Here is a 27,230-nt window from a genome sequence, read left to right on the forward strand (position 1 = left end):
ATGTTGTTATTAATTTTGTTATCCTGTGTAACGTTCACACGTGGTTTATAGTGTATCATTTGCTTTGGCAGTGGTGGTTCCCAAACTACTGAGATCTACTGACCCTTTCAAAAATCAAAAAAAGTTTACGGACTTCTATACATAACATGTGGATACATGTGGACATGTGTTTATGTAAGGGGCGGCTCCTAGAACGTCAGTTCAACTCCGCCTCGTATCTCTGTGAAGAACAGTATCACTACAAATGGGCCAGATGTGTGTGACGTCGGTTTGTGTGTATTATGTGTGTGTTCTGTTGTTATGTTCTGACCGCTTGGGTACTCGTCCACACCACGGGAAGGTGGGCCAGTTCCAGTAGATGGGACACCTATGGTCTCAGAGTATGAGACAAAAAAAAAAAAAAAAATAATAATAATAATAAAATAAAATAAAATTTTTTTTCCTTCTCTGGGGCCCACTCCAGAGGGGGGGGGAATCATTTAATAATAATAATAATAATAATAAAAAAATTAAAAAAATAAAATAAAATAAAAATAAAAAACCCGAAAGTAAGAGAAAGAAATGAATAAAAATAATTAACTAAGATAACAAAAAAAAAAAAAATAATAATAATAATTATAAAAAAAAAGTAAATAAATAAATAGGAAAAAAAATATATATATGTATATATTGGTTTTTAGCATATATACGCAAACATACATACATATATATATATATATATATATATATATATATATATATATATATATATATATCAAAAAGTGAAAAGGGAAAACCAAGGAGGGGGAAGAGAGAGATAAAGAAAAGAGTAGATCTTCCAGTTGTGCAACCAGTAAGAACGGCAGCATCAAAACACTTCGGTGCCTCCAGCCAGATGGATTTGATCAACCTCGTATCACTGGAATCATACTTTTCATTAGTTCAAATACTTCTTTAGCAAATGTATGTGGACATGTGTATATGTAAAGGGCGGCTCCTAGAACGTTTGTTCAACTCCGCCTCGTATCTCTGTGAAGAAGAGTATCACTACAAATGGGCCAGATATGTGTGTGACGTCGGTTTGTGTGTATTATGTGTGTGTTTTGTTGTTCTGTTCTGGCCGCTTGGCTACCCAGAAGCATCAGTCACCTGGACAGATGATTCTGGGTACTCGTCCACACCACGGGAAGGTGGGCCAGTCCATGTAAAGCACGTACTGTCTCAAGAGAGACTCTGACCCACCTAATGTTGTCAGAAGGTAGGCCAGGATCCTCTGGGGGCCCATTCCAGAGGGAAAAAAAAAAAAAAAAAAAAAGGATCACCCGTGGTGCTGGATTTGGAACCAAAATTATTAAAATAAAACATTTATGTAACTAAATAATAAAATAAATAAAATTAAAAAATAAAAATAAAAATAAATAAATAAATAAATAAAATTTAAAAAATAAAAAAAAAAAAAAAGAAAAGGAAGAAAGCACTTAATTTTGTCTGCAGGCCGAGGAAAATTTCATTTCTTGAGGATTTGAGTTTATGTATTATAAGGAGATCTAACCAGCTATTCATCAGCAGGACCGTTGTGCTGCATTCTGTTGAGATCTGTCGACACTGAACGCCTTCGAAGAAATACGCCTTGAGCGAAAGCCTGAAGAATCTGAAATGACTCCGAGCTTTGAAGCAGAGACGACTCCTGTCCTGATTGAAAATTAGTAAGTGCTTGAAGAGGAAGTCTGAGATCGTCATACAGGGAGCAATGAAACAAGATGTGATCCCAACTCTCTGGTGATCCACACGAACAGAGGTCTGTTTGTGATAAATTGAACCTAAGAAGACTCTGGTTCATCGATCCATGTCCTGTCAACAGGTACGACGTGAATATGTCCATGCAGAACCACAATCGAACACGTTTATCAAGGAGAAATGAAACTTGTGGTATAAATTTTCTCGTTGTTTCACCAACGGGAGCTGTATCCCATCGAGACTGCCAAATGTTTACTAACTCGTTCCACAGTCTCCTTCTTTCTCTTTTAGCATCTTCTTGAAGGTTGATGGTTATTCCAAGAAATTCGGTCTCAATCTGCCTTTTCAGTCTGTATAAAAAGCCTCTATAAGTAACTTGCAAGTCTAAAGGTAATGTTCCGGCTAGTACTTGCAGAGCTTGCGTCGAGACTGTCCTGCATGCCTTAACTAAACACCGCAAAATGGTTCTCTGCAATGAGGCGAGTTTTGTAATGAAGTGTTTGAGCCGTGCCCTGTGAAACCATGCACCGGCAGCATACGTGATTAGAGGGAGGAAAACTGCATTGTAATAAATCCTTAAAGTTTTTCTGGAGAGCCCCCATTCAACACGGGACACCCTAACAATTGCACCAGTAAATCTACGTATTTTAGATGATAAGTTTGTCAAATGAGGAATAAAATTGAGACTGGAATCAATTACCACTCCTAGAACCTTGTACTCTTTAACTATGGGGAGACGAATGTTGTTGATCTTGACCAACGGAGGACGAGTGATATCCAACTTTGATCCAAGAATCATCATCTTTGTTTTTGACAAGCTGATTTTAAGCTTATTGGCCACAGTCCAATCGTAGAGATCCCGGAGAACAAAATTTGCGGTATTTTCCAGATCGGCCCTAGAGTTACCATTTACCAAGATGGTGAGATCGTCTGCATACGCTATTATTTTGACGTTACCGAAAGATCGGGAGAGCCACTGCTGCAGCACCATGTTCCATGTAAAAGGACCCAATATAGAGCCTTGTGGGCACCCTCTAGATACTGATCTTGATACTTGGCTATGTTTAGCCTTGACTATTATGGTTCTATTGGCAAAATAATTGCGGATTAAAAGGTAAAGGTGGTTGGAGCACCTAGCCGATCGCAGACGCTCCAGGACGCTCTCCCACCAAAGGGAGTCGAAGGCACCCTCGAAGTCGATGAAAACGGCCAGGGTATATTTATGTACCGAGTTTTGAACTGAAGAGACAAAGTCCACAAGAGCATCCTCGCAGGAACGTCCGGGACAGAACCCATATTGACTTCTTGAAAGCAGATCCTGTTCTACCAGTAGGGTATTCAATCTAATGGCCATTAGTCGCTCTAGCAATTTACCCAAGTTAGCCAGCAGAGCGATCGGCCTGTACGATCTAGCCGCTCCAGGAGGCTTATCCGGCTTTCTGATCAACTTAACTAGAGTGACCTTCCAAATTTCCGGAAAGGTTTCTTCCTGAAGGCATCTGTTGAATAAGTTTAGAAGAACGTAAGGTTTTAATTTCAAGACTCTGATGATAAAAACGTTTTCTATAAGATCTAGGCCTGGGCACTTCTGAACATTAACTTTATGGGAGACAGCCTGCAGTTCATCCAACGTAAAAGGTTCGGTGGTTGTTGAGGACACATACAATTCATTGTCTGATCGGATTTTAGAGTGAATAGGTAAGTCTGAGGTAGGATCATCCAACGGAAAAAGAGCATCTAAGATTGCATTTGTAGAATCATGCCAGTTCAGTGTTTCCACGGAGTCTGCCACAATTGAGCCAAATATGTTAGAACTAGAGGTTTTTCCTCTTACAATCTTGTATAGAAGACCCCAAGGGTTAGCATTTCCAGAGGTGTGAACGAAATTCATCCACGTTTCACGCTTTCGAGAGGCAATGGCCTTCACGTAGCTTTTCCTCAATGAAGAATACTGCTGGTAAAAACGATTAACGTCGGCTTGGGGCCAGTCTCTATGCCTTTGGTAGTACCTACGGGCTCGATGAACTTCCCTTCTTAACTGCGATAACTCCTGCGTCCACCATGAGCACGTCTTCTGGTTAACCCTCTTTTTCCTAGAAGACTTATATGACGCTTTTATTATAGCATTTTGAATATAGTTCACTTGATGAGAAATAGGTGAGGTTTCAAAAGAAGCAAGTTTCTGTTCGTCAAGGTCCAGAAGAATGGAAGAGTCAAAAGCATTCCAGTCAATGTTTCTGATGGAAAATCTTATTAATTCTGGCTGTGAGAAAGTGTGTGAAGATGGAACGGTAGAATCAGGGGAAAGCATATAATAGATGACTCTATGGTCACTGGTGCACCAGTCCGTATACACGGTCCAGTCAGTAAGCCGCAAATCGAAGTGAGAGTTTGTCATCGTTATATCTATATTAGATTCTCCTGCATAACTTGAGAAAGTATGAGGGTGATTAGGCTTGTTGTGAATTGAAACACAATGATTAATTATGAACTCCTCCAAGAGAAGGCCACGTGCATCTGTAGAAGAGCTGTGCCAAAAGTTTGATTTTGCGTTGACGTCCGATGAGATCAATATATTGCTGTTCGGTCCCAAAGTATTTATGACAGTCTCTAGGTAAGCAAGAGAGTGATTAAAGTCCTCCGATGGAGGGCAGTAGAGAGAAATTAAGTAAAAATTCATTACGGAGTGTGTGACAAGAACGCAGGTAGAGAACTGAGTGCAAAATCCATGAAGAACCGTGATGTCTAAAGAGTCATTAAGAATTAATATACAAGATTTGGGATTCTGGTCAACGGGTTGTATTATTCTCATTTTTAACGAGTAACCCAGGATTTTAGACTGTGGTCCAGACTGGACGCGTGCAAAATAAGGCTCTTGTATAGCGACAATGTCGATACAATTTGTCTCGGCAGAAAGCCTAATCTCGTCAGCTACTGCCCGAGATCGCTGCCCATTTATCTGCATAATCCTCAGACGGTCTTTCTCCCTCACAGACGAAACTGGCGTAGAACCGTTTAGAGAGGTTGTGTTGTTTACATTATGTACAGAGTAATGAGTCAAATTACTCATAAGCGGTCCTTATTCTTGCGGTTTCTAATGCTCTTTTATATTCAGGACATTCATTGTCCTTTACAGAATGGCTGTACTCCCGTTTACGTCGCTTGCAGTTTACGCAGCTTCTTTAGCAAATACCTGGAGCATCTGAAACTTACTAGAGTCTCTTAAAAATATAGCTTCTTCTCCTGGAGCTATACTCTCAAGAATTTCACGTATCGCTGTCCTGGCATTGTCATATATTCGACAATCATATAGTATGTGCCGCCAGCCTTCCCTGGCCCCGCAAAAACAAAGCTCCGTGTTACTTAGCCCTAATGCATATAATTTCTCATTCATTGACCCGTGCCCTGGTAACAAAAATGACGACTGTAAACAAGGTGTAAACCAATTGCGAACCTTTTTATCATTCAGAAAAGTCACGTTCGGGACAAACAAGTTGGTCACTCTTCCAGTAGTTATGGTATCCCATCTTGTCTGCCATAAATTGATTATTTCATTCATACATCTTTTCTTTTCGCCTCTGCAGTCAGAGCGAATATTGATCTCTATACCAAAAAGTTCTGTAGGAATTTCCCTCTTAATACGGTAGCAAAAACCACGATACTACAAATGTAGATCCAAGGGTAGCGCTCCGGCCAACACCTGCAGCGCGGCAGTGGACACCGTTCTGCACACTCTTACAATACCAAGAAGCATGATGCGTTGTATGGAATTTAGTTTAGCCCGAAACGTAGCTATTTTAACTCTATGGAACCAGGCTCCTGCAGCGTACGTAGTTATAGGAAGGAATACTGCCTTGTAATACAGAAACAGTGTTTTATGAGATAGGCCCCAGTCAGATTTTGAGATTCTAATAATAGCACCAGAAAATTTCCTGATTTTATTGCTTAAATATAATAAGTGCTGGTGAAATGATAACTTACTATCCACAATAATTCCCAGGTATTTGGTATCAAGGACCATAGGTAACTGTACACCATTCAACTTGATCTGAGGAGGTCGATTTATATCTAAAGCTGTTTTAAATAACATCATTTTAGTTTTGTAAGGACTAATAGCAAGCTTAAAACTTTGAGCCCAAGAACTTAAGTCTGTCAGCACACTACTAGCTCTCTGTTCTAAGAGTGAGCGAGATCGTCCTGCAATTATAATTGTCAGATCGTCTGCAAATGCCAGCACCTTACAATTAGGGAATGTGCGAACCAACCAATTCTGTAAAACTAGGTTCCAAATAAGGGGTCCCAAGATGGAGCCTTGAGGACATCCTCTCACAACCTGTTTTCGTAGCTCAAAGTGCTTGGACTTTACTAGCACATATCTGTTTGAAAAGCATATATAATTCCTTGGAACAATCAGCGTTTCTTAACTGAGCCATCGCTGCCTCCCACCAAACAGTATCAAATGCCCCTTCGAAATCCACGTACATTGCTAATTCATATTTGGATGTAGAATTCTCAGTATGCGTTCGAAATGCCACTAGACAATCTTCTGTAAAACTAGGTTCCAAATAAGGGGTCCCAAGACGGAGCCTTGAGGACATCCTCTCACAACCTGTTTTCGTAGCTCAAAGTGCTTGAACTTTACTAGCACATATCTATTTGAAAAGTAACTGTTGAAAAGCATATATAATTCCTTGGAACAATCAGCGTTTCTTAACTGAGCCATCGCTGCCTCCCACCAAACAGTATCAAATGCCCCTTCGAAATCCACGTACATTGCTAATTCATATTTGGATGTAGAATTCTCAATATGCGTTCGAAATGCCACTAGACAATCTTCACAGGATTTCCCAGGAGTGAACCCATATTGCTGAGGCGATATCATATCCTGTTGCACTAGCAGGTCGGTTAACCGTAATGCCATTAACCTTTCAAGAATTTTACCAAGGTTTGCCAAAAGAGGGATAGGGCGATATGATTTAGGTTCAGTTAGTGGCTTCCCAGGTTTTCTAACTAACTTCAATAATGCAATCTTCCACTGCGTTGGAAACAGCCCTTCTGTTAGACATTTGTTAAACATTAATAAAAGGATATTAGGTAACGACTTATAGAACCTCGTTATAAATATATTCTCGACTAGATCAAAGATCAATTCCAGGACATTTTGTGAGATTAAGCTTCTTCAGAACTCTTGTAAGTTCTTCCATCGTAAACTCCGCAGTATTTTCTCTAGCTACATAGAGCCGATTATCTCTACGTATGCCAGTTTGATACTCAGTATCTTCCTGAGGATCGTCAGTTGGAAATAACTTACTTAAAATTATCTCAACGGAGTATACATAACATATGCATATGTTATGTTTTCACAGACACTTTATTTATTTTACAAACCACACATTATATATATATATATATATATATATATAATATATATATATATATATGTGGTCGGTCGACCACAGTTTCGCCGATCCCCTGGAACTGGTATACGGACCTCCAGGGGTCCGCGGACCCCAGTTTGGGAGACGCTGTGCTATGGAATACCACATATCGACCCCTTTTGAAAAAATTAACTTTCAGGAGATTCTTCTATCGAAGATTGCAAGTCGTTCGATTTCCAAAGAAAGATATTCAAATTTGTAAGATCTTTCAAAATTTTATAGATTCATGAAACTTCTGCAGATCGGTGCTGTTTCTCGTATTCTTTGTATCTTGTGAACGCCTCTCACCGTGCGGTCGACCCAGAGTTTAAACAGAATACAGTATTTATTTATTATATCAAAAGCTACAAAATTGAGATGATTACCTCAGATAATTAAAAAAAAAAAAAAAAAAAACCATGAGGTAAGTTTTATGTTGTAAAATTAAAGATTTTCAGTTTGTGTTCGATAAAAATTTGGTATAAGTTTTTAAATCAAGCGAACATTATCTGATTAATATGTTGAAAAATACAAATGAAAATATTGAATCCACATTAATTTTATTGATATCCACCACAGATCAGGTTTGGAAAAATTAATAGCAGCTTCTGAACTATTAGCAAATGTACTGCCCTACAAAAATTCAAGGGACACTTATAGCAAAACGTATTTATTCAAAGAAATCAATAGCATATAAGTTACTGATACTGGGCTCTTCTCATTTAAAGCATTCGTGAGATCTAACGAAAAAGGGATATTTTAGTTTTCCTTTAATTGTGTTCATAATAATACCACATTACCATAAGAACCGGCTCACTAGGACCGAAATAATTAATGTGCGAAGAATTTTTCTTTCTCATTCTTAACCTCATACGTTTGCTGTCTGGAATAGTCCGCTTTCATATGTATACCCTGAAAATTACTCTTTAGAAATTAAATTGAAATATTAATAAATTCGTTTAGCTTCCCAAATATACTGTAAATATAATCTAAGTCTTATATTGACATTTAGTTTGATTACATTGATTAAAGATCAATCGTGCAATTAAGCAGTTTCGATGGCACCTAAGGATGGCACTCTCGAAATTAATTCGTATTAGATGCACCTCACCTAATGAGGTACGTCCCGGAAACCGAATATCCTGGAATTTTGTAAATTGTAGATTTACTCCTCCGTTTTTTTTTTTTTTTTTTTTTTTTTTTTTTTGTGTCATTCTTGTTTACTTTTGTGTCGTTCCACATCGAAACCATATGTTTTGAGCGCTTCCCCGAGACATTCAAAATTCATACTTAATGTTACAGAATTAATTTTTCCAAATCGACACCAGATTTTTTGAAAGCTGCACCGAGACATATTTAGTATGGTGGTTTAGCTTTTATCGTTCCTTTTTTAAGTTAGTTTCTTTTTCATTATTAATTTTATTACTAGGGGGCTGCGCTCGCTTCTTTTGATAAAATAAAATACTTACAGAAGCTTCGACACTGTGTGTGTCTCTTCCTCAGCTATGAATACATAAATACGCTGCTATGTCTATATAATATCGGAGTAGATACACTATAGACAACTCTTAAAAAAAAAAAAACTACGATCGTAGTGTGAAAGGCAGCATTTCATCTGTATCTCATATCGTGCTCATCCTTCACAACGAGTTACCAAGTATTGCATTACATATAAGTAACGTTTCACCAATAAAGAAGACTATTGTTATTTATTATCGGTGGGCGCCACCACCCAGACGGACCGTTTCAAAGCTAGTTGGCTTTTCATCGATGGGTGCCTTTCACACTACGATTGTAGTTTTTCTTTAAGAGTTGGCCATGGTGTATCTATACCGATATTATACAGATATAGAATCTTAAAATGTTATGCCTTGTTGCATTTAGTTTAAATTAATACGTTACATATAGAAATCAAGAATGGTACCGCGTGGTCGTGTTAGATCAACATAGCGCGTGACCACGCTTAAAGAGAAGCTTGTTTTACCACAGTAAAACAAGCTTCTGTTACGTATTACACGTAACTCGCATTCCTCTTCTCCCATTGGCCGAATAAATATCATTAGGAGGAAAATTATTTTAATGTATAAGAAGATTACATTGTTATCTTTACAGATATTAATGAAATTATTATCTGTATTAATTAAGTAATGAAACTTTTATATTTTTAAAAGTATTTTAAAAATTAAATAATTCAAAAATATATTTAATTTTTATGTTTTATAATCAATAAAATAAAACAAGTTTCGTTTTTCACATACTCATCAGTGACTTTTCTAAACTATAAAAAATCTCCCGGCATTTTTTAACCTAGATAAAATCTTACAGAATTAACTACCCATGAGGCGACAACCCTAATGGCACTTAGGATGATAACTAGCACATCATTAATACATCGAGCCTTCAAGCTTCCCAATTTGCAGCTGTGGCACCATTTTAGCTGTTTCCTGGCTTAAGAAAGTTAATGAAGTGTTCATAAATTTTTTTGCCTTTTTAGGCTCTGACAAATCTTTGTATTTTGGGATAAAATAATTTAATGAATATCACAGGACAGTTTGAATATTACGGATTCTTTCTAAAGGTCTTTCTCAATGATAGTGTTTTGTGTGCTGTTTCATGTTGTCTTTTAGTTTTTACACTGCATTTTGGGAAAGATACTTTTATTTTCTTTAATTTTTTTTTTAACAGAAAAGTCTAGATTTGGCTACATAGTTTACTGATAGATTTTCAAGTTACTTTAACAAAGGTTAGTTTGGTTTTAGGAATGTGACTTCATGCTGAATCCATAGATTAACAAATACATTTTTTGTGATAGTGCATCAAACTGTTAATCTTATTTTTCTGTATACTGTATCCATAACATAACAGCAGCTTATATCGGCTTTTGTTGAACCTATTTTACCACAGTATTCTTTTCCTGAAGTATCGAAATGATCATTCTCATGATCTCCGATGGGATCCATTCAGTGGTCTTTATTCTTGTGTGCATCACTCTGTTTCTTACTCATATGTGGTAAGAGGCACCTTTTCAACGAGCTGTCTTGAATTGCGCTGCTTTCAAATGAACGGCATTTCAGAAGACACGTATCTGCTATGTATTTAAGAGATAGGTGCCATCTTCCTTCTCGTTGTTTCAACAGTGCTCTCATTTCGTCATGGGACACTGATTATAACATGCTTGGCTAAACAGTAAAAAAAAAAAAAAAAAAAAAAAAAACAAGACCAAAAAACAAATGGCTGGTTTGCTTGGACAACACTGATATCTTGAACAGTTCTATGATATTCAACATTCATTCATGGTGCAACACGGCCAGAGGAGTTATCGAAACATTATTTCATTTTTACCTACAGAAAAAGCTTATATTTAAATTAGTTAAATAAAGATGACTTGAAACCTCTGCCAATCAGAAGGTAAACTTATGGAATTAAATTGATGTATAGAATAATCAATAGTACACATCTTAGTGACTGTTATCTTCTATAACAATATTGCCAAGCATAAAAAATAAAGGCATTTCTATTTAAAACTAACTTCAAGCCTTCTGACACTGATTAACCACTGTGATAGTGATCCTTTTGTCAGCTCAGTTTTAGTCAGAGAATTTTTAACCAGATGAAAAAAACAACAACTAAATTTAGATATTTTCTTTCTGGTGCAGTTTTGGGAAATGCTTTTGACAACCAAGTGTGAAGAGTAGTGCCATTGCTATAAAGAAAACTGACTCAACATTTCTGCAGGTGTTCAAAGTCAGCTACAGTACCTTTCTTGAAGCAGTCATCAGTTGAAATCTAACAGACAATCCAAACAAAAATCCATAGACAGAAAAATGTTAGATAAGCTAATGTTTAAAAGCATTCTGTACTTTACTGTACTTGTAAGCAGCCTGTGGTTGTATTTCTTCAGCAAAATTTAATTTCTAGTGCAGCGTGTATTTTAAAAACCTCCTGCTTTTTCCTGAAAATGTCCTGTTTTTTTGGAAATAACTTGTGCTTTTTTGCAGGAGGTTATTATTATTATTATTATTTATTTATTTTTTTTTTTTTTGCCAAGCCCCTCCAGTTTTCCTCCTGTATACAAATACTTAATCGCTTGCTTTTCGAAAGTCAGCAGTTGACTGCTATTCATGACCATCCGAAATTCAAAAAATTCCGACATCCAGTACGGGTCAAGTCCCAAGGCTACTAGATTTGGAGGTTCAGCTTTGCAAAGGACTATTCAAAACTGTACGAGGGATGTTGAAAAGGTCGTGGCTTTAGTATGAAGGGTTTAATTTGAGAAGTCTGGGCAACATAGTTTCATTTGGAGTCAATATACGTTTGCTACCGATGCCGCAATACTTTGATTCCACCTACGAAGAAAGTTTTTTTTCTCTTGGGCCTTAAGGAATTCATTCACTGCAGTAATGAGATCACTGTCAATGGGAAAATGGTTTTCAGACGTGTATTTTTTTCAAACTGGGAAATAGGTGAGGTCCAATGGTGCTAGGTCTGATGAATATGGGGAATAGTCCGAGATTCAAAGCTGCACTAATGCAGTGTAGCTATGTCAATGGCAAACAAGACTCCTGTGCCAGGTTTTCCCTCTGCATTTGTCTTTGTTTCACGCAGACGATTCACAAGGTTTGCATAATATGGCTCCTGTGACTGTCTAGCCATTCTGAAGGAGGTAATCCACCGGCAACACTCCATCAGCATCCCAAAAACCTGATATCATCACCTTGCCAGCAAAATGAATCGATGTGGATTTCTTTGTGGGGAGTGGCAAATGTGTTTCCACTGTTTGGACTGCTCCTATGTTGCTGGCTGAAAATAATGGACCCACGTCTCATCCGTGGTCATAAACCTTGCAAGTAGATTTGCTGGATCTGCCTGAAATCGATCCAAATGTTCATGTGACTCGACACCCTTCTGATTTTTGATGTGCTGTCAACAATATTGGGAGCCATCATGCTGACACTATTTTCACAGCGAGAGCCTCTGTTGTTCGTGATACACACATTCAAATGAGGTGTCCAAGACGCTGGAAATGTACGAACTGTCACTCTTCGATCATTCATCACCAGATAATAATAATAATTATTATTATTATCTGTTTATTTCCATAAGGAACCACCCCGGGACGGCAAAGTGCCAGGAGGGTGCTAAGTACATATCAGGGTACGAGATACTACGTGCAATTGGTTACATATACTGTACACGTAGTCTCGTCCCAAAATATTTTGTACACATTTTATGTTTAATACATACAGTATTTACACATTTATGATTGTGTACAAACATTATACAGCTCATATATTTACAATTCACTAATAATTCCACATATAACTTACCTATTTACATAACTGTTACAGAAGGTGTATTTTTCCGGTCAACAATTATTATTGTTCTTAATGCACACTGTGAGCAACGTTTGGAGTGATGGATGCTGCAGGTGTTCACAGCGTGGGTCATTTTTCAAGTTCTTCTTCCCTCGTTTAAATTCTGCTACCCACATTTCAACCAAGGAATAGGATGGAGCAACTTCCCCAATGTTGTAACTATTGGGGGCGGATTGTCTTTGGTGTTAGTCCCTCTTTTCCCAAATATTGGATGTCTGAAAAATTCCATGATTATGTCCATCTTTCCTCATTCACACAAATTTGGTGACTTCAGGACCTGCGTAAAAAAAAAAAAAAAAAAAAAGAGACGTTATAGAAACTGCGTGAAACTTGATGGGTTACTATTTGAAGTGGCGCCTCCGTATCCAGGTGGGAAGGAGCAGCAGTGCGTATCACATGCTTCTTGATTAGACCAGGGTTCGAGCCCGTCACCATCAAATATGGAGGATGCGGAAAGGTCAGGGAATGACCACCGCATATTCCCGGAGCAATATGGCCTTAGTTGCTAATGCTCCTAAAAACAAAACAAACTATTTGAAGTAACATTAAGTATAGAAAATTTTAACACCATCCTTTCATACTCAGGCCACGAACTTTTCAAACCTTCCTTGTACATGTTGTTGAGGGTGGACCTACACTTTATTAATTTTCATTAAAACTACTGTTTTTCCAACGTGGTGTCCGAATATTTTTTTTAGAGTAATATAGCTAAGTTCGGCATGGGCATCCAGTTGCTCTCAAGAAAAGTGCATCTCGCTGCTAACTTCAAGTGTGCGTTTCATTGCATTAGATCACATTAGCAGCACTCATAGCCATCCACAGAGATATTGTCTTGTAGAAAATGAACGCTTTGTGCTTAGTTAACAAGACGTGCAAACAAGTAATGAGGACGAATTATAGGATGTGATTATGTTGTTTTAATTACCCGAACATTCGCTGCTTTTAAACTTTTTAAATACAAGCTTTCCTCCTTTTTTGCAGTTGAACAGACTTTAATCTAAATAGTAACCCAAAAATTTACTCTATAGGAAGTCATGCAGCAAGGGAAAGTTATGATATGCTTATTAAATGAGGCTAGTCATCGTAGTTCCATCAGCTGTCGCTACCATGACTTCAGGGATCTTCTCACGGGGTTAGTGATCTCTAGTAGAGCATTACTGAACCGTTCAGGTGTACGAATGAAAAGGGAGACTGGAGATGCTCAGTGCCGCGTAATGAACCATGAAAATGAGATTTCTCTCTATCAGAGAGAGAGAGAGAGAGAGAGAGAGAGAGAGAGAGAGAGAGAGAGAGAGAGAGAGGAGAAATCCAGTTTGCAATGTGATGACTGGTAGTAAGAAATAGCCTTCGATAAACGACGTGCTGATAGAATGACTGAAATACTGGCGTAATATTTCGTCTTGCAGATAGCATCTCTAGTAAGGAAGTGAAGGTTAGAAGTGGATTTAGTGTATTCTTCCGCTGTGTGCTCCAGTTCACGATCTTTAATATTCATGAGCTGGCCCATGGCTCTTATTGGCATATGACAAACGCTGCATGAAAACTGGCAATCTAAATTGCTCAGTATGAAATGTGGACGGAAAATTGAACTGATCGGTGAAATTTATTAAAGTCTTCAAAAATCAAATTCCATTAAAGTGCGTTCAACCAGGGTGTTTTTGTTATACCTGACAGACACTACTTCATTGCTGTGAAACGCATCTAAATATGGAAAAGAAACGACTTTCTGAAATAAGAAAGGTAAAATATTCCTTAAGTGAGATTTCCTGCTTCATACGTTCTCTCTGCAGAAATTTTTATTAAGGAATATTTTTGTCTTATTCCAGAAGCCATTTTAGTTGGAGGACGAGGGATATATGATACATGGCGCTGTGACTGCCGAACTTCAGAAATCAGTGGAGAACGTACTAAAACGAAACATGACTGTGGAGCAGATAAACGGGAAAAACACGAACTAATAATCCTAATAACTTTTCTTTTTTTTTTTTCATTTAATTTGCAATTTTGTCATCTTTCTTCGCTTTTGTTAATAATGATAAAAATGATAATGATAATGATAAAAATAATTCTTCTGGGAGTATGGAGATTAGAGACCAGGGGATAAAAAAAGTACTATAAAATTTCTGATTGTAATAATGATTTTCTTTAAGTTGAATTTAGTCTTGGATCTTGATCTTTTTTAATATCAATTTTTAATTAACATTGATACTTTTTATTGGGCTCGTGTAGTGTATATGTATTAGTATATCATGTAGATAGGATGTATTAAGTTGTGGGAAGGGATTTTCTACATTTCCCAAGGAAAATGTACTCGTAATAACTGCATTCGCATTATTATTTATACAGAGTTTACTGTATGACCTTAACTCATTATTGCACAGTCAATAACTGAACTTGGATCTCTTGACTGGTTACTTATTATTATTATTATTATTGCTCTTATATTATTTCTCCCTGATTGGGGGGTTCCACCTCGTGACGGGTATTGCTACCATGTACACAGGGTGGTTGTTGTTATGTTTGGTGTTACTGTTGGTCGAGGAACTCTGACTATCTATCCTACAGATGTTCAGGATTGCGACTTTCTGGAGTTCCTTGTAGGTGTTCGCTGGAAGACCTATTGATGCTAGGCTGTTATGTAGGGTTTTTGGCACCATACCTGTGGTTGACACGATGATCGGGATGGTCATTACTTGTTGCATATGCCACATCTCTTTGATTTCCTATGTTAGGTTCGTGTACTTCCTGATCTTTTCCCCATGGGTTTTCTGCAGGTTGCTAGTGTTGGGTACCGCTGTGTCAATTAGATAGGTAGCCTTTTCCTTCTTGTCCACAAGGGTTATGTCCGACTGTTGTGCGGGATTGTCCTATCCGTTATTATGGCGCGGTCCCACTACAGTTTGGGGGTTGGGGTCTATAGTACTGCTTGGGGTTCGTACTTGTAGTATAATACACTTTTTCTTCGATCAGCTGGTATTTCCTTGCTAGCTTCTGATGTATTTTCCTGGCTACCTGGTCGTGTCTATGAATGTACTCAGTCTGGGTGATCACCTTGCATCCCGCGGTGATGTGTTGGATCGTTTCTGAGGCCAGGTGGCATCGTTGACATGCGTCATCGGACACTCCGGGCTCCTTGGCGATTTATTTATTGTTATTGTTTTTCCAATAGCACCCATTCCCCCGAAATAGCCCTCCCACATGAATAATTCGGAGGGCAAGAATGTCTTAAGTACATATTGTTGTTAGCGATTATGCAACCAGTGAAAGCAGTTTTAGTTGGAAAGCCTTTTCACGTTGCCTTGTACCTCCAGGTGATTGAAGTGTTTGGGAACGCGAAAAATGAAAGGAAGTACTATCTTCCCCTTTTCCTAGAACCTTCATTCCATTAATTTTAGAAAGAAAATGAGATTAAGTCACAATAAATAAAAATATTAGCCCTTGTAATTTACTTAGAAATTACATTTAGCCTTAGAAATTTAGCTTTGCGGAAGAGATGATGGAATGAGGGGAAGGATTTAATATTATTACGAATTTTAGGGCTATAGAAGAATAAAAATAAAATTCCACTGTGCGGTTTAATTGCTAATTCGTTTCTTTCAGATATCCATCGTTTGCTTTAAGTGATTTTAATTTTTCTTCTTTTGCTTTGTTTCTAGTGCCCGAGTGAAGAAGGCAGCCCCACAACCACCACAGAAGCCTACCAACAGCCAAGGTAGCAACAACGTTTCTCTGGAAGTTGGTCCAGTGATGACGACCTATCACTCAAGTGATGACTGTGCAATCAACGAGCTCCTGGAAGGACGCATGGATTTGGACGTCATTCTTCCTGACAGTAGGAAAGTGCGAATGACTGTGGAGAGAAGGTAGGTACGAGAGACCGCCCACAGTTAGTATATACTAAGTGATCAGTTGATAGTTGAGTGCAGTAAGCAAGAGATGGACTCCTTTGACATCTGCTCGGCATTGTCACTTTCAAAAATTTTCATTGGTTGAAACATTTTGTTAATACTTTCTGTATTGCATTTCTCTCTTTTTCTTCCCTTCCCAATGTAAAGTGTCAGCTGTCATCCTTTATGCCTGATTTTTTTTGTTGTGGGTACATTCATCTGAATGTTATACTTATTTGACAAATTTGCCATTTATGATCTGCAGCTTGTTCATTGAATTTTTAAATACAGTTAACCTACTGCTAGTTATTATGCTACTTCCGACAACCCTGGAGCAAGACCAATACTGTAATTACGTTGTCAACTACTAACACACAAATCAGAGGCCACAACAAATCGCCTAACGTTTGTAATGTTCAAAGTATAAAATTACTAAAACATGGTTTGCCTTCACATTATAAGTTTAACTGAGCCAAAATTCCCTGAAAACTGCGAACAGATCATTTTTACACAAGCTTAAATATTTCGATGATTTTTTCTTCAAAGGGTCGTTTTGGCGCGAGATTTCATGTTGATCTATAAATTCACAATATGTTGGCTTCTCACACTTCTTCTTCTTCTTCTTTATCTTCGCCTTCTTCCCACGTTTATATGGGATCGGCATTTCCTTCCTTAATTCTTTTCCTCCATTCCTCCCTATCCTGGGTTTCCTCTCTCCTCCATCCTCTCTCTTTTAAATCCTCTGCCACCTTGTCCTTCCATCTCAGCTTAGGTCTCCCCCTCTTTCCTATCATCTCCAACTTTTCACACCTCTTCCCCACATACTCCTCACTTCTTCGTTCCACATATCCAAGCCACATCAACCTAGATTCCTGCATTTTTTTACTCAGAGGCCCAACCTTAACCGTACCTCGGATGTAGTCATTTCTTATCCTGTCCTTCTCGTCACACTACACATCCATCTTAGCATCCTCATCTCCGCCACTTCCATCTTCTTTTCCTGGGCCCTTGTAATTGCCCACGTCTCAGCACCGTACATCAATGCAGGTCTAACCACAATTTTATACACTCTTCCCTTCATTCTACAATTTACTTTCTTATCACACTGTGGGGGGGGGGGGATTTTTTGTTATTTTTCTTTTATTTTTCTTTTATTTTCTTTTATTTGTCTATTTGTGTAACTTGTAAGAATGCCTATATTCTGTTTAAACCTTTACTCTATTCTCGTTTCTTTACCCCACATTCCGCATTCTGACTCGTGTACCTCACAGAAGAATCGGCTTCGTATTTATTCTTTCCTGTCAGATTCTTGAGAATTGTTGTATTAAGTAAAATTCCTCCTTCGGACTAGGCTTGTATATTCAAATTGACTAGTTACAACTTCATTAAAGGCTATATACAATTCTTTATTACGTATATATACATGAAATGAAGTTAAAGATAATTATGTACATTATATGGTAAGATAACACAACATATATAGTACATTAAATGGACTGTTCCGTTATAAAAATTGATATTCATATACATCATTTAGTTAGAACAAGGATACTTAACACTTTCCATGAATCTCCATTATTATAGCTTCTCTAATGTATAACCATTTAGGGATCACACTCAATTTCTTATTCGACATTCTTATACAATTTATTTTATAGCTGTATTAAACACAAACTTCCTTTGGCTTAGTTACCATAATACAATTGGATCATCTTATATGCTAGTATTCACCTTAATTATCTCTTTGATTTAACCCGTCTAATATAGCTACTCTACATCCATTCATTCATATTTAATTTAACTATCTCTGTCTATTTCTCTGTTCATTACTATGTTCTAATAGAAATACTCAACTCATATACATATCTTAGGGTATATTAATCATATGACCTTCCTCTTTAATTTTCTTATTATCTCCCTATAGTCCTTCTAATAATCTAAAGTGTGCTTATTCTAACTTGGCACTTACTTCTATATTCTGGCGGGATGTTTTCGTAAGGGCCTTCTACTTCTTCCTCATTCAGGGCTGCTATCTTCCGCCATTCAGAGCTATTTCTTGCTGCATCCAGGGCTGCTACCCTGCTTTTCAAAACTGCTACTTTCTGCTCCCAGGGTTGCTACTCTGCTTTTCAAGACTGCTACTTTCTGCTTCCAGGGCTATTTCTAGGATATTATCGCCTTCCTCGGTGGACTTAGTCATCTATGTATATCTTCTTCTTTCATTCTTACTGTTTAATGAACTGCCTTTAACTACCCCTTACACGTTCATCCCTTTTTCTCACACCCTTACATTTTCGATAAACTCACTTCGACTCTCCTCTTCGACCCTGTCTCCTCACTATATTTCCACTCAACTCTTTCTCTTCCTACATTTCCACTCAACTCTCTCTTTTTGTTCCCGAACTTTACACTTCCCTTCAAGTTTGGCATGCCTCCCCCAAGGACTCCAACCAATCCTCCCCCTCTGTTTAAATTTACGTTCCTTTCCATTTGCCAACACAATTCTCCCAAGCTGTCTCTCTAGCGCGCAAACCAACCATTTTCTCGAACTTTCTTATTTTTTTCTCACAGGCAGTATGACCCTTTCGTGTCCACCGGCAACCTCCACAAACACTCATTATCGTTTCACACCTTTCTTTCTAAAGTATCAGAAAACTCAAATATCAGTCAGCCTGTCGGCGGTTTTATTTTGAAGCGAACACTGGATGTCCACTCATTTCCTGTTTTGGTTCCAACGGTGTCATAGATCAAAGGAGGCGCTTAATATAATCCCGTTTCACGTCCTATTGTTCTTCCTTAAGCAACCCCTTCATGCCCGTTCTCAAATGACACCCCTTTACTTGGACTAAGTCTTCTCTGGTCCCTGTTTTCTCTGGTATTATTTGAATTACTTGTTTACCCCTTTTGCTACTATTCTTAATTCTCAAGCTTAAAACTGCCCATTACTAAATCTAAATATTTTTCTTACTGCACATCTTACAACACAGCACCCCGTTCATCTGTTCTCCAGTTCAACCATCCACATTGCACTCCATGCTGTATTTCTGCATTCAATGGCTTCTCACACTGAGAATTTAAAATTAAGAATAATAATTGTTTCATTTTATTTTGCATATGGCGCCTGTAAACAGCATGAATTCACCAAATGTAGCATATTCAGATATTTTATTATTTTTTTCAGATATTTTATTTTTATATTTGAACACTACGTTTAAATCTGAATCTAATAAAACATGCGTTGTAATTTATGTATTTTTTAAAATTTATAATTGAAGAAACGTTAAATACTTCTCCCTGCATAGGTTAAAATCTTCCTTTATTTTATTATAAAATAGTGTATAAAATATTTTCTGATAAAATACCGTTGTAATAATACATATACTGAAATTTTTGTGTTTTTAAACACACACACACACACACACACACACACACACACACACACACACACACACACACACACACACACACACACACCAGGTGGTTATAAAATAAGTTCCTCTATTCAGGAGACTCTAGTGTCAAAACGGTTAGAATTAGCGCTGTGAAAATTAGTGGGTGTGTCATTTAGGGTATGAAGAAGCGATTTGTAGAAGGAAATTTTTAGTTTGACATTAGGGGGGAAATTGGCACTGTAATTTTCGCCACTAGGGGGGAAATTGGCACTGTAAACACGAGATGGAATACTTAACTTAGGATTAGATTTTAATATCAGAACTTAGAAATATATAGATATTGTTCTATGTGCTTTCCTTCACTTTTGATGACATTCTGAACACAGAAGACTGCGTGCGACACAGTTTCGCATAGCATCTCATTGGGAATGTTTGCTACATATGGTTTAATGCTTGCTTTCAAATCTACAAGCGTCAGTATGCCGCCACGGTAAACTTTGTCTTTCAGGTATCCCCATAGCCAGAAATCACAGGGATTGCGGGCTGACCAGAACTGCGGACAGTCTCTAGAAATGATGCGATCATTTCCGAATGTTGAACGGAGCAGTTCCTTCACTTGTCGACGAACGTGGGGCACCATCTTGCACGAACACTGCAGTCTCCAAGCATTGGCGCCTCCGTAGCCAGGTGGGCAGGAGCAGCAGTGCGTAGCACACTCTTCTTGATTAGACCGAGGTTCGAGTCCGTGACCACCAAATACAGAGGATGCGGAAAGGTCAGGGAATGGTCAGAATTTGTAGTTTTGCTACGGACGAGGGAGGTATATTTTCACTGGTAGGAGAAACACTTAACTACTGGGCACAAATATAAAATTGTAGAGATTAACCGAAGGCCCGACTCATGAAGTTTATCTTCATAAGATCGGGCAAGTTTTGTAAAGTTCAAAGAATAATTGGATATTCAATTCTTTGGCGATGGAGATCTCTGCATCTAAAAGTGATTGAGAATTTTTTTTTTTTTTTAACCTTTTTTACCAAATTGTTTTGGTAGATATAAAACAATTCCGCTTCTTTGCATCATTTATCTATTATAATGCTAATGTTAATTCTAACGTTAATTCTCGCATTACGCCCCTGGCAGAGACCAAAATTTTATAACTTCCAACATTTTTTTTTTTTTTTGATTGAAAGATCACAATGGTGACAAAGTTTACTTCGGCATAATTTACTTTATGGATAAATAATACTGCAGGCCTCTGACAGGCCGAAAATATTTATTTTGCATTGAATAGGGTATTCTGAGTTTGGTGACAAAGTATATGTATGCTTTGTATATACAGTAGTTACGCCTATTCGTGGTTTCTATGACATTGTCTGTCTGAGGTTACAAGGTGTCTTTTCGATCTGTTCTTAGTGTAAAGTAAATTTCCTACGCTTTACCTGCATTCGATTTCCATCATGGAGAGATCTGCTTTTACTGAAGACCGTGGGACGAGTACTCGATCTTGATCTAGCTTCGAGAAATACTATGTATCCACCCTTTATAAGTTGTTAATATCTCTTTAAATCGTATAGCATCACCAGAAAAGACGAATAAGCTGTATATTTAAGCAGGGTTAAAAATGGAAAATTTTACTAAACAGAACAGATTTTTATCTCTTTGGTTAGAATGTACGGGTAGTTCTGAGCAAAAGTGGGTAGTGGCAGGAGACACAGAAATCCAAACCACAGGTATGTAGGCATTATAAACAAAGAAAGTAAAAATGGTGAAGAGATCATATGGATACGAACAAAGGGAGATATAGGGATCCGAATCAAAGGGGTTTGTATAGTCGTGGAGATTAGAACCACGGAGATAAGTGGAGATGGGGGTCTGAAGCCTAAAAACTTTGCTACTTTTGGCTAGTTTGATTAGCATATTTAATTATTAATCAAATTATTCCTTTGAGATAAAATATCTTATATGTTTATTCAGCTGATTTGAAGATTGAATTATACTGTATTTCACAACTTTTGTAAGATCTTTTGAGAATAAAAGCTTGCAGATGATTTTTATTGATTGCTTACTAACTTGGTCCTCTTTTAGCATCACCAAATTACTTCTTGTAAAGTAAAACCGCGTGTATTTTTTAATTGCATGTTTATAATCAGATTTTAAATCTTATTTAGATTAATTCTTGTAAATAAAAATCAGTACGTGTTTTTAAATTTCATCTTTATATTCAGGTGTGTGTGTGTGTGTGTGTTTTTCTGAAAAGTTCATCTTGTGTAAAATTAATTAGTTTAAATTGACAAAATAATAACTCATTTTCAGTTCAATTTTTTAATGAAAACAATTTTATTAAAAAGCATTTTCTCGCATAAACTCACTGAAGAAACTCAAGGTTGGTGGGTAACAAAGTGCAAATGAACTTTACAGTTCAAATATCATCGCTAGCACAGCCTGGAAAATTTTATAGTAATTTAACACCGATTCCTTTGATTTATCTGCGTTTTGCACTAAAATTCAGTGAGCTGAATAAACTTTTCCGAAACACATAAATGAAATATTCTGAATAATAAATAAAGCAAGATGAAACTTTTTTCTGAAATTATCACAAAAAGATGAAAATTTAATCAATGAATTAATTTGAATAAACGAAATGAAATGCAGTTAAAGTGAAATTTAAAAAATTGCCCACTATCCCCTCTCCTCTCTGAAACCCCAGATAGTGGTTTCAAAGACTGGGAAAGCCGCTGTTCGTAATGCTCTTTAGTTAAATAAACTTTTATAGGCACAAAATGCGCATTGAGCATCACTTGTTTTTTTCAGTGGCCAAATGCTTTGTAATAGCTTGGTTTCCGTTAAAAATCGAAATTAAAATAAATGGAAAACACCTCTTTATCTCAGAGAAATAATAAGAATAATAATTTAAAATATAATTGGCACGATATTTAAAATCAAAAAATTCAGCAATCATTTTGCTGAAAGCAAAATGATTGCTCATAATTTTACGAGGTCTGTTACGAATATTCTTGGTCTGTTAAATAAAGAATTATTTAATAGACCTTGCATTTATCATAATTTTTCATTATCAACCGTACGGCTTGCTACTTTTGGCTAGTTGCAGAATTTAAGACCAAACAAGTTGCATCATATAGCAACTGCACAATGGACTCATGAGCACAAAGTAACCTTTGCGATGGTCAAGTTTTTCTCTTCGGTTTCGCCTATTTGACACTCCAGGGACGGTATGCTGCTCTCAAATTTTGGTTCCTTCTCAAGAAAATATTAGCTGAATCTGTGCTCTACTCGTCCATTAGCACAGATCGCAGGTGGGTTAGAATGTTTAAAGCTGTACGTGTTTCAGTCACAAAAATCGGCTGTTCTGGAGCTCCAACCACTGCTGTCACCACAGAAACCATCAACAATGCTTCTGTAATCGTGAAAGAAGGTCATCGTATAACAGTCAGGGAACTGTCAGAGATGTTGAGAATATCAGTAGGAAGTAAGCACGGCAGTCTCAATGACAATTTGCATATGACACGTGTTTCTTCCCGCTGGGTTCCAAGCCTGCTCACACCGGAGCAACAGCTGGTTCTTATGGAGGTTTGTCAGGAGCTCCAAAGGATGGTTACTGAAGATGGTGAGATTATGCGCAAGATGATAACAGCGAATGAGACGTGGCTTTATTTCGATCCAGAAAAATAAGCAACAAAGTTCTTTGGACATCAACATCATCGCCAACGCAGAAAAAAACAAAAGTTGCGGCATCTCAGGAAAGGTTATTTTTTTTTTGACAATTCAAGGAATGGTTTGTTTGGGGATTTTTTTTAGGCGCATCGGCATCTATGGCCATAGTGCAGCATCAAGGAGTGGTTTGCCAGTATGTGCCACGTCGTACGACTGTTGTTGAGACCTTGCTACAGACTGTACGGCACACTTTGCAGGATCACATTTGCCGCAAACGACTACAATTGCGCGCAGGTGGGCGCAATTGTTAATGTTGCACTATGGCCATAGATGCCGATGCGCCTAAAAAAATTCCCCAAACAAACAAACCATTCCTTGAATTGCTAAAAAAAAAAAAAAAAAACCTTTCCTGAGATGGCGCAACTTTTGTTTTTTTTTTTTTTTTTTCTGTGTCCAAAGTGCCTAAAAATATGCTCCCGAAAATGCGAGACCTCACATTGTTTATACTGTTATTGAGTTATTAGCCCAGCATTCATGACAAACGTGTTCCTCATCCGCTCTACAGCCCTGACCAATTTTTTTTTTTTTTTTTTTTTTCCATTCCTAAAGTTAAAAGTTAAAGAAGGAGCTGAGAGGAAAGCGTTTCCAGTCGTCAGAAGTTGTAGACATCGGAGACGATTCTCAAACGCATGTCAGAAATGGCTTCCACCATGTTTTGAAGAATGGTAGAAACGGTGGAGTAAGTGCATTTCATCAAATGGGAACTATTTTGAAAAGGACCATCAAAATATGGATGATTAATAAAGGTATATTGTGAAAAAAAAAGAAAGAAAAAAAAAAAGTTATAATCATTCTTTATTGAACAGCTCTCGTATTAAGAGGTCGCGTGACAGAGTTTGCGTATATCCCGAGGATTAAGTGTTGAAACTGGAATTGGTTGATGAGCACAATTTAGTAAGGGAAAATCAGAGTAGCGGACTTGACACATCTATGGCCATAGTGCAGCATCAATTTTGATTTAATGGAATGTGAAATGCTGTTAAAAAATATAGAAGCAATATACATCAATTCGTTAAAATTCGCAACGGTGAAAAATATATCTTACCTGATAGAAGAAACGATATCGGAACAATTACAGTGTGCAGGAAAACATGAAAAGTTAGATTTCAATGCAAAATGTAAAATAAATCAAAGGGAATCGGCTCGGTTCACTTATAACATTTTCCAGGCTGTGCTAGCGATGTTATATGAACTGCAAAGTTCAAAAGAATTATTCTAATGCGGGGGAGGGGGAACGCTTATTTCGATGACTTCTATCAGTACATAATCACCATGGTCGCTGCTGTTCTACAGTATATGGTTCTTCTGTATAAGAGAAATAGACCCTCCACGCATCTACATCTCATTAAATGGATCTATTTTATGCAATTCTTTCCCCTCATTGGACAAACATGCAGCTATGTAAATGACCTCTAATTCACCCTTCTGAAATTCACAACGGGATTAAAACAAACAAGCCTCATCTTCAGGACATTCGCCTTACAGTGATCTTTCGGTGTAATCATTTCTGGCATCATTGTAAACAGGTTATGAAGTAGTACTTTTGTATAATGTACACACCGCGCATCAACCAGGAAGGATATAGAAATTCAAATAAAGTGCCTAGAAAGAGCACTTTAAAGAGGAAAAATAAAGTAGCTAATCTGTGAAGCAGATACCTAAACATCGGTATAATTTCTAGGATAAAATTTGGTAGAGAAAATTTTATGTAGGCCTAAACAGAATAAAAAAGATGATGACCCAGTTGCCCATTTGGACCAATTGACGAGCAGTTGTGCCCGTTTGTGTATAAATCATTTGTGTAGCGAATGTCATCTTATTTAAATTTCAAAAAGTTGCACTCTGTCCTGCTTTGCTCTGCTCAATAATCCCTTAATAGTATGAGATTTTATCAGTAATTTTGATATCTAAAGTGACAGTAAAGAGGTTGGTGGAGAGGGTCCTGCGTTACGTTTGATCTCCGGCTTGACCGCTGACTGTTAGGTGATGTGATTTTTTATTTTCTTGATAGCTGATGCTAAGTTAAAATTGGTAGTTATTTTTTAATCATTAAGCGTTAATTGTCATGTACCCCTAAAAAATCCACATTGTTTTGACCATAAGGGGATATATAACCACCTTTAGCCTGGACCTGGGATCCTCTCTCTCTCTCTCTCTCTCTCTCTCTCTCTCTCTCTCTCTCTCTCTCTCTCTCTCTCCATACATTCTCGAGCTGGTTTTGACTATTTAAATTGAATAACAGCCGCATATTGAAGCGATTTTTCCTAATTGGCCTCCATGAAATTCCGAATTTTTGTCCCCCCCTCTTAATGAATAATTTGTTCGCTTAGTGCGAATCTTAAGCTATTTTGCATTCTTAGAAGTCAATAAGTTGCAAACAGATGCAGCCTCATAATGACTAATTGAACGTGAGTTTTTAGAACAGGTCCAGGTCATCCACAGTGGTATAATACCATAAAGTAAATTAAATATAACTAGAGCGCCCTGACATGATATCTTGGCACCAACATAAAGTCATGTAACTTGGTCATAAGTGGGAAAAATGCTGATTTGCTCCGCTTTTCGATGTACGATAAATTGTGTTAAAGGACAGATACATTTCATTTATGATTTCGTATAGATGAATTGTGATGATTGCTTAACGTAAATATTCCTAAATTATGAGCTCAGATAAGAAATTCCCGCATAAGAAGTTTTCCCCTATACAGTACTAGGTTTGGTTTCTTAAGTCCCAATTTCAACTCTATATATTGTAAGGTATTATTTTTCCCTCGTAAGAAGTTTCCCGGTTAAAGTTTCCGGCATACAAAGTTTGTGATAAAGAATAGACAGTGTATTATTATAATGACGTTTTCCCACTTAATACGTTTTTAAATTTAGAAATTATTTATTTTTAATATAAAATACATTAAACAATATAAACATTTTGGTAATCGAACGTTAGTGCTAAGCATCATTTTAGTTCTTAGTAAATCACCGAAGTCAGGGCCGTGCGGTAGATTTTCTCAGTATGATGCAAGTCTTCGAAATGCCGCCCCTTAATGGTTCAAATTGTATTTTGATTTCGCTGCTTATGCGGCCCCCTTACGGTGCCGCCTGATGCGGCCGCCTCTCTGTATCATAGCACGGCACGGCACGGCCCGGCCCTGACCGAAGTAGGTGAAATGGCATCGTTTTTGATGTACAGTATCTCATATTGTGAATGCCTTCATAACGAGTTGTTCTAATGTTGGACTACCTCTAATAAGCAACGCTTCGCCTATGGAGAAGACTAATGTTACTTATTCTCAGCGGATACCACCATCCCTGGGTAGTAGTACTGTATTCGTCGAGAATTCACTGGCGAAGTGTTCCCTATATGAGAATCCAGTGTCGAAGTGTTCCCTATATGAGAATCCAGTGTCGAAGCGTTGCTTATTCAAGGTAGTTCAATATGATGGCAACTAGTTTGGAAGGCAATCACAATATGAGATATCACAAAAACCATTGTGCTATGTACAATACTAACTTGTTCGATTGGTGAATTTTCCTTAGTCTGAGGCTTTCAGCGCTAAAACCTTTTTAGTACAAAGGGTACTAAGAAAGTTTTGCAATATGACGCAACAATGAATCACAGGAAGCTGCTTGTTGCTGCATGTTGAGACATGTTCATACGTGCATAGTAGCTGCCGCGCCAAGTCGATGGGCTCAGTTATTCATTAGTAGTGAGTG

The 27,230-nt window shown here is 37.5% G+C and overlaps 1 protein-coding gene across 4 annotated transcripts in view; it reads left to right on the top strand.

Moving 5' to 3' along the window:
• LOC150090966 (uncharacterized) overlaps positions 1–27,230 on the top strand; it is a 308,945-nt gene that overhangs the window by 149,495 nt on the left and 132,220 nt on the right. For all 4 annotated transcript variants that reach the window (XM_090373647.1, XM_090373641.1, XM_090373632.1 and 1 more), the window contains exon 2: positions 16,165–16,371. In XM_090373647.1, the coding sequence (XP_090229773.1) occupies positions 16,165–16,371 (207 nt within the window). The remainder of the gene's footprint in view (positions 1–16,164; positions 16,372–27,230) is intronic.

Source organism: Mastigoproctus giganteus, chromosome 1 (assembly GCF_048544385.1).
Source record: "Mastigoproctus giganteus isolate SK-2022 chromosome 1, ASM4854438v1, whole genome shotgun sequence".
NCBI classification, from domain to species: Eukaryota; Metazoa; Arthropoda; class Arachnida; order Uropygi; family Thelyphonidae; genus Mastigoproctus; species Mastigoproctus giganteus.